Raw genomic sequence first — 13880 nt, 5'->3', positions numbered from 1 at the left:
GGGAGAGGAGAGGGGGGGGAGAGGAGAGGGGGGGGAGGGTAGGGGAAGAGGGGGGGAGAGAGGAGGGGGTAGAGGAGAGGAGGGGGGAGAGGAGAGGAGAGGAGGGGAGAGGGGAGAGGAGGGGGGGAGGGGAGAGGGGAGGAGAGGAGAGGGGGGGGGAGAGGAGAGGGGGGAGAGGAGAGGAGAGGGGGGGGGAGAGAGAAAGAGAGTGCCTTTTTACTTCAACCCAAACCCCCCAAACAACCATTTGCAGGCAGTGCTTTTTTATTTCAAACTAACCATAACCATATTTTCATTTTCAAACCGCATTAAGGGTACTTACTCACAGGTTTGAAGAAATTTGTTCAGTGTCATTCAGAGCTCAGAGTGACAGAGACTAATTGACAGAGCTCCATCTTGATGAGAGACTGATTGAGGCACACCACTTCCTGGTTTTATAGTCCCTCACCCCCCCCCCCCCCCCAGCAGGGGCAGCAGAGAGAATGGGGAATTTTGTAAAAACATTAATATCTCCGTCATTTTTCATCTACGGGAAAAATCCTCGGCACACATGTGGCGGAGGGGGGCTCTGAGCAAGGTGGCCAAAATTGACGGCTGTAGGTGGCGGCGTTCTCTCGGAAATCGCAGCACAGAAGGCCAAAAGCGGTCAAGAACAGAGATTTAGTAATATAAACGAGAGACAAACTAATTTATATATAACCACACAGATTATGCATGCTGCACATTCCTTATGTAGTCCAGTCTGGACCTTCATCCTTACTGCCAGCCATAAGCCGCTTGTCGTACTCTCTCTCTCACACTCTCTTAGATTCGCTGTATTCCATGGGGACGAAAGCACAAGGCGTTTCCTCCGTAGAATTACTAATAACAGATGATGGGTTCTAATCTCTATGTGTGAGTCTGATCATTTAAAAAAAAAAAGCACCAAGCTACAATTCTCAGCAGGAAATGTAACCTGCTCCCACATCTTCTTCTATATCTAGTGGTCTGCTAAGGGTTGGCCTAAAAGCCCCACGCAATAGACATTAGGTGCAGGTTTATGCCATTCGGCCCTTCAAGCCAGCACCACCATTCAATATGATCATGGCTGATCATCCACAATCAGTACCCTGTTCCTGCCCTCCCCCCTTATCCCCTGACTCCGCTATCTTCAAGAGCCCTATCTAGCTCTCTTGAAAGTATCCAGATTACTGGCCTCCACAGCCATCTGAGGCAGAGAATTCCACAGACTCACAACTGTCTGTGTGAAAAAGTGTTTCCTCATCTCCGTTCTAAATGGCTTACCGTTCTTAAACTGTGGCCCCTGGTTTTGGACTCCCCAAACATCGGGAGCATGTTTCCTGCCTCTAGCGTGTCTAAACATTTAATAATCTTATATGTTTCAATAAGAACCCCTCTCATCCTAAATTCCAGAGCATTCTCTCAGCATATGACAGTCCCGCCAACCCGGGAATTGACCTTGTAAACCTACCCTGCACTCCCTCAATAGCAAGAATGTCCTTCCTCAAATTTGGAGACCAAAACTGCACACAATACTCCAGGTGCGGTCTCACTAGGGCCCTGTACAACTGCAGAAGGACCTCTTTGACCTATACTCAATTCCTCTTGTTATGAAGGCCAACATGCTATTCGCTTTCTTCACTGCCTGCTGTACCTGCATGCTTACTTTCATGGCAATGTATAATCATTCTCTGTAAGAATGACTGTGCAAGAGCTGGCTGCTCTTGAAAAGGAGGCTCAGTCGTCTTTCTTACAGTTTGGTTTTCTTCCCAACCAATAGTTCAAGCGCTTTTGATTGCAACATGCGCCTTAATTTAGTTCAACAAAGAAACTGACAAGTTACTAAAGGTGACATCAAAGATTATAGGGACATCTCTTCAGCACCACAAGCAAGGGTTTTGCCAGCCACTCTCAAATGCTTGCAGCAGTTTACTGACTGTACCGACTCTGTCACATTGTAGATTAAGAGCAGGAAGTCAACAATGGACATGATGTTCCCCTTAAACTAGCTGCAAGAAAAAAATAAGCCACTGCACTTGTGCTTGTCAACATGGTGAAGATGTTTGACATTATCAGTAGAGCAGGCTTGTGGAAATAAATATTCAATGCTATTCACATGTGCCTACCACAAAAACTGTGCAACAATCTATTTTTATAGGTCAATCTTTGACAGGTTTTAGATCAAAGAATGCAAGAAGCATGGCTGTGCTTTGCTACTATCTTTTTGAGGCATATACCTTCAAGCAACTGGCCAAATCTGCAAACTGTCTACAGTGTGCAGTTTCAGTCACCGCATTACAGGTAGGATATAGAGACCTTGGAGAGAGTTTAAAGGCAGTTCACCAGTATGTTGCCTGGATTAGAGAGTATTAGCAAAAAGGGAAGGTTAGACGCAACTTGGACTATTTTCTCTGGAGCTTCTCTGGGCTGAGGGAGCCATCTGATAAAAGTGTACAAAATTATGAAGCATAGATTGGGTAGGTAGTCAAAATCCAGGGTATAAATGTCAAGTACTATAAAGATTTGTTTTAAGGTGAAAGGAGCAAAGCTTAAAGGAGATTTACGAGGCAAGTTTATTTTTACAGGAAGACTGTGATACATGCCTGAACTTGTTGCTGGGGGAGGTGTGGAAACAGATATGATAACAACGCTTAAAAGACAGGTACTTGAACAGACTGAGAATGGAGGAATGTGCACCATATGCAGGCAGATGGATTAGTTTAAATTGGGCTTCATGGTTGGCACAGACATCATAGGTGGAAAGGCCTGTTCCTGTGCTGTGCTATTCCATGTAAAATGTGTAAAGGCCAGGGCAAAAATGAGACACAAATACATCAAAGAGCTCATTTTTTGAGGCTTTCAGGATATTTGCAATTTAAAAGAGTTTTTCTAGGAAATAATGTTGACTAATCACCATCTATCAGCTTTGACTATACAGCTCTTGCAGCAGAGAACATGTTTTGGTACATAAGATCCATGGGGAGTTACAACAGCAGGAACATTTTAATGGATATATTGAAAATATTGCTACTATTTGCATTGTCCTCGGAACAAAATTATGAAACTTATTACAAAGCAGTGTACAAAGCCTTTGTTTACAGTGTCCTTTTCCCACGTATGTTGCTTAGTTTCAACATCATGGTAAGTTAGAATCACCACCACAGATGTAATTACCAAAATTAACCTGATAACCATTAATGTATTTCTCAAACACAAGTGTAGTTGCTCTATGGGTATAGACACAGGATGGAAAGTGGTCACATTCTGGAAAATATCTTGCGTTAGCAGGTTGCAGCAGGTAGAAGGAGAAGAGAATAAAACTTGAAATTAAGCTTTGAAGGTAGCTGCAACTAGAAATTTTATATTTTTGGATCAACCAAAATGTTTAGGAAGTGACAAGAAAAAGCAGGTAAAACCCACCGGTTTAATTTAAATCGGTTTTAAAATACTCTCATATAGAATCTCAAAAAAAAAATCCCTTAAAAAATCCAACAGAAATGAATGTTATGAACATAACAAGAGTGGCAACACTTTAGCTTGTTTAGAACTTCCAAATGGAGATGAAGTGAAGATATTTCAATGTATTGAATGCAACAATGTGGATAGGTGAAAGTTGTGCTAATTTGACTTCCTCATAAATTATCCCGTAATACTGTAAACTTTCACTTTTCCTCATTTACAAAGCAATATAAAGAACAGCATAGTAGAAATTTACACAGCATTTGCTAAAATAAGGCAAAAATATATAATTAGCAATAAAGCAAACTTTAAGTTAATTGTGACTCCAAGACATTTATGATTGGATAAAGATGGTAGATTTCCTTCCATGTGGGACATTAGTGAATCAGATGGGTTTTTACAACAATGCAATAGATTTATTGTTTATGGTTAACCTTGGAAAATTATTAACTACTTACATTTAAATATGCTTGGCTGCCACAATAGGATTCAATCACATCTAGATCAATAGACGAGAGCACTGTCTGTCTCCTAGTTCAGTAACTTTTCTGCCACTGTGCAGTTGGTTATGATGACAAATTGACATTCATTGCACAAACTGAACAAGTTTCAAATACCACATCCAAAAATATAGAAAACTCACAACCATTTTCCAGAGTGTAAAACCAAACTATAATTTTACCACCATGATGTTGTCTACAGTTGGAAAACAGTTAACTACATTTTACCAGAAGCTAACACAGAACAGAAATGAGATGCAAACAAGCAAATAAAGTATTCCTACCTGATGGGTGAAAGACCACTTGGTTGCCAGGATGAGGTCCAGCATCAACTGAGAGCATTATGGCTACTTTTCGCACATCCCAAAGCTTTAGTATTCCATATGAATCACAGGAAACAATTGTATCCCCCTGTCAGGTAAACATAGGGGTGTTTTTGCAATAGATAAAGCTTCAGGAACAATATCAATTTTATGAGGACTTCCAAAGCACATATTATACAAAATAAAGAAAGAGCTTTTGCGTTATTCCCGTACCCTGAAGTTACAGCAGAGTTAAATGGGCTGAGATTTAAACAGGCTGTAGCTCAAATTGAACAAATGTGAGTGTGTGATTGCGTAACATGGGCTGTAGCATCATTAATGCCTATTTCACACCAATGCAGGTCAACTATCTTTCCTAGGCAGTTATTACAAATGCAAATCAAGGACCCACACCACCCTGGCCACACTCTCATTTCACTCCTGCCATCGGGAAGAGGTGTAGGAATCTGAGAACTTTAACATTCAGGTTCAGGAACAGCTCCTTCCCAACAACCATGATGGTATTGAAGGTTGTTTCCAATAGTGGGATAGTCTAATACCAGAGGCCCTAGTCTCAGAATAAAAGGATGTACCTTTAGAAACGAGACGAGGAGGAATTTATTTAGTTAGAGAGTAGTGAGTCTGTGGAATTCATTGCCACAGATGGCTGTAGAGGCCAAGTCAATTACTATCTTTAAGGCAGAAAATGAGACAATTTTGATTAGTAAGGGTGTTAGGGGTTATGGGGAGAAGGCAGGAGAATGGGATTGAGAGAAAGATCGATGTCACGATTGAATGGTGGAGTAGACTTAACGGACAGAACAGCCTAATTCTGAGCATAATCTGAGTAAGTGTGAGATGGTGCACTTTGGGAGGTTGAATATTAGCTGAACAAAGGGAAAGTACAGTGCCCTCCATAATGTTTTGGACAAAGACCCATCATTTATTTATTTGCCTCAGTACTCCACAGTTTGAGATATGTAATAGAAAAAAATCACGTGGTTAAAATGCACATTGTCAGATTTTAATAATGGCCATTTTTATACATTTTGGTTTCACCGTGTAGAAATTACAGATATGTTCATGCACCATATTCTCCCATTTCAAGGGAGAATGCTCCCATTTCAAGGCACCATAATGTTTGGGACACACGGCTTCATGGGTGTTTGTCATTGCTTAGGTGAGTTTAATTGCATCCGTAATACAAGTATAAGACAGCTCTCAGCACCTAATCTTTCCTCCAGTCTTTCCATCACCTTTTGAAACTTTTATTGCTGTTTATCAACATGAGGACCAAAGTTGTGCCAATGAAAGTCAAAGAAGCCATTATGAGACAGAGAAACAAGAATAAAACTGTTAGAGACATCAGCCAAACCTTAGGCTTATCAAAATCAACTGTTTGGAACATCATTAAGAAGAAAGAGAGCCCTGGTGAGCTTACTAATTACTAAACGGATTGGCAGGCCAAGGAAGACCTCCACAGCTGATGACATTCTCTCTGTAATAAAGAAACATCCCCAAACACCTGTCTGACAGATCAGAAACACTCTTCAGGAGTTAGGTGTGGATTTGTCAATGACCACTGTCCACAAAATACTTCATGAACAGAAATACAGAGGCTACACTGCAAGATGCAAACCACTGGTTAGCTGCAAAAATAGGATGGCCAGTTTACAGTTTGCCAAGAAGGACTTAAAAGAGCAACCACAGTTCTGGAAAAATGTCTTGTGGACAGATGAGATGAAGATTAATTATATCAGAGTGATGGCAAGAGCAAAGTATGGAGGAGAGAAGGAACTTTCCAAGATCCAAAGCATACCACCTCATCTGTGAAACACGGTGGTACAATACAATACAATTCAATTCAATTTATTGTCATTTGGACCCCTTGAGGTCCAAACGAAATGTCGTTTCTGCAGCCATACATTACAAACAAATAGACCCAAGACACAACATAATTTACATAAACATCCATCACATTGCTGTGATGGAAGGCCAAAAAAACTTATCTCTCCACTGCACTCTCCCCCCCGATGTCAGAGTCAAAGTCAAAGCCCCCGGCGGGCGATGGCGAATTGTCTCGCGGCCATTAAAGCCACGCCGGGTGATGCAAGGTCGCACACCGGGTTCTTGGTGTTAGAGCCCCCGGCGTGCGCTCGCAGAGTCCCGCAGCCATTCCAAGCCGCGCGGGGCAGTGATGCAGACCCCGCTCCAGGAGCTCTTCAACCCCGCAACTCGGGCGGGAGAAGTCGCCGTTGCGGGAGCCCCGAAAAGCGGTCTCCCAGTAGGGACCCGCGGGCTCCCGGTGCCGCAGTCCGCCAAACCCGCAGTTGCAGCCACCGAATCTCCGGATGTCGGGCCGCAGCAGCGTCCACCACAGCTCCACCCGCTCTGGACTCGGCCAGCCCCGCGACGGTGAGGTGAGTAGCCGGCACCACAGCCCCCGGTCTTCCTGTTGGAGGCCGCTCCTCATTGCAGCCCCAACGACAACGGAGACCCGACAAAGAAAAGGTCGGGTCTCCCGTGCAGGGAGAGATTTAAAAGTTACCCCCTCCCCCCCACACCACCCCCACCCCCCCACACACATACCCCAACAAAAAATAACAAAAACTACATAAAAACATAGACATAAAATAATAAAAACGCAGACGGACTGCAGAGGCCGCTGCTGACGGGAGTCGCGCCGCCCACCGATGGGGGTGTTATGGCCTGGGCATGTATGGCTGCTGAAGGTACTGGCTCACTTATCTTCATTGATTATACAACTGCTGATGATAGTAGCATAATGAATTCTGAAGTGTAAAGGCACATCCTATCTGCTCAAGTTCAAACAAATGCCTCAAAACTCATTGGCCGGCGGTTCATTGTACAGCAAGACAATGATCCCAAACATACTGCTAAAGCAACAAAGGAGTTTTTCAAAGACAAAAAATGGTAAATTCTTGAGTGGCCAAGTCAATCACCCAATCTGAACCCAATTGAGCATGCCTTTTATATGCTGAAGAGAAAACTGATGGGGACCAGCCCCCAAAACAAGCATAAGCTAAAGATGGCTGCAATACAGGCCTGGCAGTGCATCACCAGATACGACACCCGGCAATTGGTGATGTTCATGAACCACAGACTTCAAGCAGTCATTGCATGCAAAGGATATGCAACAAAATACTAAACATGACTACTTTCATTTACATGACATTGCTGTGTCCCAAACATTATGGTGCCCTGAAATGGGGGGGACTATGTATAAACACTGCTGTAATTTCTACATGGTGAAACCAAAATGTATAAAAATAACCTTTATTAAAATCTAACAATGTGCACTTCTACCACGTGTGATTTTTTCTATTACAAATTTCAAATTGTGGATTATAGAGGCAAATAAATAAATGATGGATCTTTGTCGCAAACATTATGTTGGGCATTGTATATAGTTAATAGCAAGACCCTTAACAGTATTGCAGTACAGATGAATCTTGAGGTACAAGTGCATAGCTCCCTGAAAGTGTTAATACAAGTCGATCGAGTGGTAAAGAAGGCGAATGGTATGCTTGCCCTCATTGGTTGGGGCATTGAGTGCAAGTGTCAAGTAAAAATATGTACTATTTTCTACAAATGAATCAGATGCAATATCATTCTGGGTCCAACCCTTCCCCCACCCCATGCCTCATTAGTTAAAAACCTCCTAACATGAGCAAACTTCCCTTCAAGGATATTGGTCCCTCTCCAGTTTAATTAACCCACACATATTTAATTGAAAGTAGGATACATACAAAATGCTTGCTATAACTTCACTATCAAAATTTCAGTGATGTTTACTGCCTTAGAGCTCAACCTAGGGCTTGAATTTGAGAGTGGCTAATGAGTTTTAATCATGCATAGTTCTTAAAAGGGAGCTGGACATGGCATATAATCATTAGTGGGCACAGTACAGATGATAAGCAATCAAATTAATTTTCAAAGGTGCCTCTGGACTATTTGGTTCATGAGATAGAGAGAATTATTGTGATGCTCAGGAAACCCTTAAAGTACATGGTCAACTAGTAATGTAAGATAGTTGCAAAACAAGGACCTTGTCAGGATTGTGTGCAAAACAGGGACATATGCAATTCTACAATAATCAAATTACCTCACTAGCTATTTAGATCAGCAAAAATATTATCAAATTCATCTTGAATAGCTGAAAATTGTTTTTTCATCCATGACCCCAACCTATATCACCCCACCACTCAGCAGCACCAACCTTTATTAATCACGGCTTCCACTTACCATTTATATATCCTTTCATATCCTTACACAATTTCCAATATCAAGCCTTGCATCCAAATGTAAATCTTCTACATTTTGCCAGTTACTTAACTGCTGCAAAACAATTCCACAATCATTAAAATACATTTGCATACACATTTCCCCCTTTCCTCCAGAAGGCTTCACATAATCACTGTCAGCAATGGCACACTGGCCAGTCCAGTCTAACAAATTACAACCTTGCAGGAAGACGTACTGGTATTTATTGTAGCAGCTGCTACTTTTTTTTAAATTTGAGACTTTGGCCAACAATGGTGTAGAGATCAATGAAGATGCAAGCATGTTCAAACCTAATCCTCTTTCCAACATGCTACTTAACCCTCTCATCTGATTACTAGATGCAGAATTATAAGCATTCACTTCTTATAATCTCTAGTCCTAACCTATTCTCTTCCTCCACAACTCTCTATCCACCACAAATATTCCTTCTTTTGCTCAAACTGGAGGACGAGACAGATGTTCGGCAGCTGTGGCGGGGCCTGAATGCAATCACCTCCTACAAGGCGAAACCAGGAGGCAGCTCAAATGTCGGCGAAACAACACTCCCTGATGAGCTCAATGCGTTTTACGCACGCTTTGGTAGGGAGAATACTGATGTGCCTTCCCGGGCCCCCATTCGCTGTGATGGTATTTCAGTCTCAGTCACAGAGGTCGACGTCAGGAAATCCTTCAGCGGGGTGGACCCTCGAAAAGCTCCTGGACCTGATGGTATACCCGGTCGTGTACTAAAAACCTGTGCGGACCAACTGGCTGGAGTTTTTACGGACATTTTCAACCTCTCACTTCTGAGGTCTGAGGTCCCCACATGCTTTAAAAGGGCATCAATTATACCAGTGCCCAAGAAGAGTAAGGTGACGTGCCTCAAAGACTATCGCACTAACGCCGGTGGTGATGAAGTGCTTTGCGAGGTTGATCATGGAGCAAATTAACTCCTACCTCGATAAAAACCTGGACCCACTGCAGTTCGCTTACCGCCACAACAGATCAACGGTGGATGCGATCTCATATGTCAGGCTGTTATTCATCAATTACAGCTCGGCATTTAACACAATCATCCCCTCCAAGCTGGTTACCAAACTCGCAGAACTGGGTCTCTGCGCATCCCTCTGCAATTGGATCCTCGACTTCCTCATTCACAGATCACAGTCTGTTCGTATTGGCGCAAATGTGTCAGCCCGATAACAATCAGCACGGGCGCACCTCAAGGCTGCGTGTTCAGCCCCCTGCTGTACTCACTCTATACTCATGACTGCGTAGCCAGTCACAGTGCGAAATCCATCATCAAGTTCGCTGACGACACCACTGTTGTGGGACGTATCACTGATGGAGATGAGTCCGAGTATAGAAGAGAGATCGAGCAACTGTCCATATGGTGCCAGCACAATATCCTGGCCCTCAACACCAGCAAAACCAAGGAACTGATTGTGGACTTTGGAAGGAGTAGGATGGGGACCCATAGCCCCGTTTATGTCAACGGGTCGATGGTTGAAAAGGTTGAGCTTCAAATTCCTAGGCGTGCACATCTCTGAAGATCTTTTCTGGTCCGAGAACACTAATGCAATTATCAAGAAAGTTCATCAGCGCCTCTACTTCCTGAGAAGATTACGGAGAGTCGGTTTGTCAAGGAGGACTCTCTCTAACTTCTACAGGTGTACAGTAGAGAACATGCTGATCGTTTGCATCGTGGCTTGGTTCGGCAACTTGAGCGCCCTGGAGAGGAAAAGACTACAAAAAGTAGTAAACACAGCCCAGTCCATCATCGGCTCTGACCTTCCTTCCATCGAGAGGATTTATCGCAGTCGCTGCCTCAAAAAGGCTGGCAGTATCATCAAAGAACCACACCATCCTGGCCACACACTCATCTCCCTGCTACCTTCAGGTAGAACGTACAGGAGCCTGAAGACTGTAACAACCAAGTTCAGGAATAGCTACTTCCCCACAGCCATCAGGCTATTAAACCAGGCTCAGACAAAACTCTGATTATCAATAATCCATTTTCTGTTATTTGCATTTTATCAATTTATTCATGTGTGTACATATTTATATTATGGTATATGGACACACTGATCTGTTTTGTAGTAAATGCCTACTATGTTCTGTGTGCTGAAGCAAAGCAAGACTTTCATTGTCCTATCAGGGACACATGACAATAAACTCACTTGACTTGAACTAAAAACTCACATCGAGCTGAACAGATGAAGAATGAAGGTAAAGGCACCAGTCATTCAATATGACATTTGTGATCATTAGGTCTGTTACTTACATTCTATGGGACTGCAGTGGTAGCTTGGAAACAGGATTTGCATGTCATGAGTCAATGGAGCCAGGACAGTGAGGAAAGTTAACCAAATACCAACTTGTAAAGGGAATTACATAGAAACATAGACATAGAAACATAGAAAATAGGTGCAGCAGTAGGCCATTCGGCCCTTCGAGCCTGCACCACCATTCAATATGATCATGGCTGATCATCCAACTCAGTATCCTGTACCTGCCTTCTCTCCATACCCCCTGATCCCTTTTGCCACAAGGGCCACATCTAACTCCCTCTTAAATATAGCCAATGAACTGGCCTCAACTACCTTCTGTGGCAGAGAATTCCAGAGATTCATCACTCTGTGTGAAAAATGTTTTTCTCATTTCGGTCCTAAAAGAATTTCCCCTTATCCTTAAACTGTGACCCCTTGTTCTGGACTTCCCAAACATCGGGAACAATCTTCCTGCATCTAGCCTGTCCAACCACTTAAGAATTTTGTAAGTTTCAATAAGATCCCCCCTCAATCTTCTAAATTCTAGCGAGTACAAGCCGAGTCTATCCAGTCTTTCTTCATATGAAAGTCCTGCCATCCCAGGAATCAGTCTGGTGAACCTTCTCTGTACTCCCTCTATGGCAATAATGTCTTTCCTCAGATTAGGAGACCAAAACTGTACACAATACTCCAGGTGTGGTCTCACCAAGACCCTGTACAACTGCAGTAGAACCTCCCTGCTCCTATACTCAAATCCTTTTGCTATGAATGCTAACATACCATTCGCTTTCTTCACTGCCTGCTGCACCTGCATGCCTACTTTCAATGACTGGTGTACCATGACCCCCAGGTCTCATTGCATCTCCCCTTTTCCTAATCGGCCACCATTCAGATAATAGTCTACTTTCCTGTTCTTGCCACCAAAGTGGATAACCTCACATTTATCCACATTATACTGCATCTGCCATGCATTTGCTCACTCACCCAACCTATCCAAGTCATCTTGCAGCCACCTAACATCCTCCTCACAGCTAACACTGCCCCCCAGCTTCGTGACATCCGCAAACTTGGAGATGTTGCATTCAATTCCCTCGTCCAAATCATTAATATATATTGTAAATAGCTGGGGTCCCAGCACTGAGCCTTGCGGTACCCCACTAGTCACTGCCTGCCATTTTGAAAAGGACCCGTTTACTCTTACTCTTTGCTTCGTGTCTGCCAGCCAGTTCTCTATCCACATCAATACTGAACCCCCAATACCATGTGCTTTAAGTTTGCATACTAATCTCTTATGTGGGACCTTGTCGAAAGCCTTCTGAAAGTCCAGATATAACACATCCACTGGTTCTCCCTTATCCACTCTACTAGTTACATCCTCGAAAATTTTTATAAGATTCGTCAGACATGATTTACCTTTCATAAATCCATGCTGACTTTGTCCAATGATTTCACCACTTTCCAAAAGTGCTGCTATCCCATCTTTAATAACTGACTCTAGCATTACAGTTCCACTCCAAAGAAGTTGGTGGGGAGAGCAACTAAAATTATCTGATATATTCACATTGGAAAAAAGATAATCATTTTCAAATCTATCTGAAAGCCTGCATGCCATATTAAGGAGCATGGGAGAGTCTTGTTCTAACCTTTTACATAGTGTTCTGCTGAGTCTGAATCCCACACTGGGAATGGAAGGGATGGATAGCTCCGTTTCCTGATTTGGGAGCCAAACCATCACATAACTTCAGATGGCCAATGTTTCAGATTCCTACTGGAGCAGTAGAAGCTGCTTAATACTGTGTTTCACAGTGGAAATTCAGACAGTTGCTGCGAATGCTCAACTAGTTGTCATGCAAGTGAATGTTCCTATTGCATGACTTTGGACACTGACTTATAAAGTCAGTAATTAGAAGGAACTCTGAACGTGTCCAAGAAATCCTGAAATGGGAGGGAGAGGAGCCTGAGGTTGTGGTGCATATAGGTACCAACGACACAGGTAAAAAAAGAGAAGAGGTCCTGAAAGAAGAATTTAGGGAGTTAGGTAGAGAGTTAAGGAGAAGGACTGGAAAGGTAACAATCTCAGGATTACTGCCTGTGCCACGCGACAGTGAGAGTAGGAATGGAGCGAGGTGGAGGATAAAGGCGTGGATGAGGGACTGGTGCAGTGGGTATGGATTCAAGTTTCTGGATCATTGGGACCTCTTTTGGGGAAGGTGCGACCTGTACAGAAAGGACGGGTTGCACTTGAACTCAAGGGGGACCAATATCCTGGCGGGGAGATTTGCAAAGGCTACTGGGGAGACTTTAAACTAGTATGGTTGGGGGGAGGGACTCAAATTGGGAAAGCTAGCAGTCAGTGTGTGAAGCAGGGGGCAGAGAATGGTAGCACTCTGACCCAAAATGTAGGGGAGAGAGAAGAAAAAGAAAATAATCAGAGAATAAGAGAGGGTGGGTTTCTTAAATGTGTATATTTTAATGCTAGGAGCATTGTAAGAAAAGTGGATGAACTTAGAGCCTGGATTGACACCTGGAAGTATGATGTTGTGGCGATCAGTGAAACATGGTTGCAGGAGGGCTGTGATTGGAAACTAAATATTCCAGGATTTCGTTGCTTCAGGTGTGATAGAATTGGAGGGGCAAGAGGTGGAGGTGTTGCATTGCTTATCAGGGAAGATATTACAGCAGTGCTTTGGCAGGATAGATTAGAGGGCTCGTCTAGGGAGGTTATTTGGGTGGAACTGAGAAATGGGAAAGGGGTAGCAACACTTATAGGGGTGTATTATAGACCGCCAAATGGGGAGCGAGAATTGGAAGAGCAAATATGTAAGGAGATTGCAGATATTAGTAGTAAGCACAAGGTAGTGATTGTGGGAGATTTCAATTTTCCACACATAGACTGGGAAACACATTCTGTAAATGGGCTGGATGGGTTGGAGTTTGTAAAATGTGTGCAGGATAGTTTTTTGCAACAATACATAGAAGTACCTACTAGAGAAGGGGCGGTACTGGACCTCCTGTTAGGAAATGAGATGGGTCAGGTGGCAGAGGTATGCGTTGGGGAACAGTTC

At 43.3% G+C, this 13880-nt stretch overlaps 1 protein-coding gene across 1 annotated transcript in view; it reads right to left on the bottom strand.

Annotated features, from left to right (window-relative positions):
* spag16 (sperm associated antigen 16) overlaps positions 1–13880 on the bottom strand; it is a 677853-nt gene that overhangs the window by 246665 nt on the left and 417308 nt on the right. The window contains exon 16 of the mRNA XM_033024314.1: positions 4244–4370. Within this exon, the coding sequence (XP_032880205.1) occupies positions 4244–4370 (127 nt within the window). The remainder of the gene's footprint in view (positions 1–4243; positions 4371–13880) is intronic.

This window comes from Amblyraja radiata, chromosome 7, assembly GCF_010909765.2.
Source record: "Amblyraja radiata isolate CabotCenter1 chromosome 7, sAmbRad1.1.pri, whole genome shotgun sequence".
NCBI lineage: Eukaryota > Metazoa > Chordata > Chondrichthyes > Rajiformes > Rajidae > Amblyraja > Amblyraja radiata.
The sequence above is the reverse complement of the archived record's forward strand: the minus strand, read 5'-3'. Positions and strand labels throughout refer to the sequence as shown.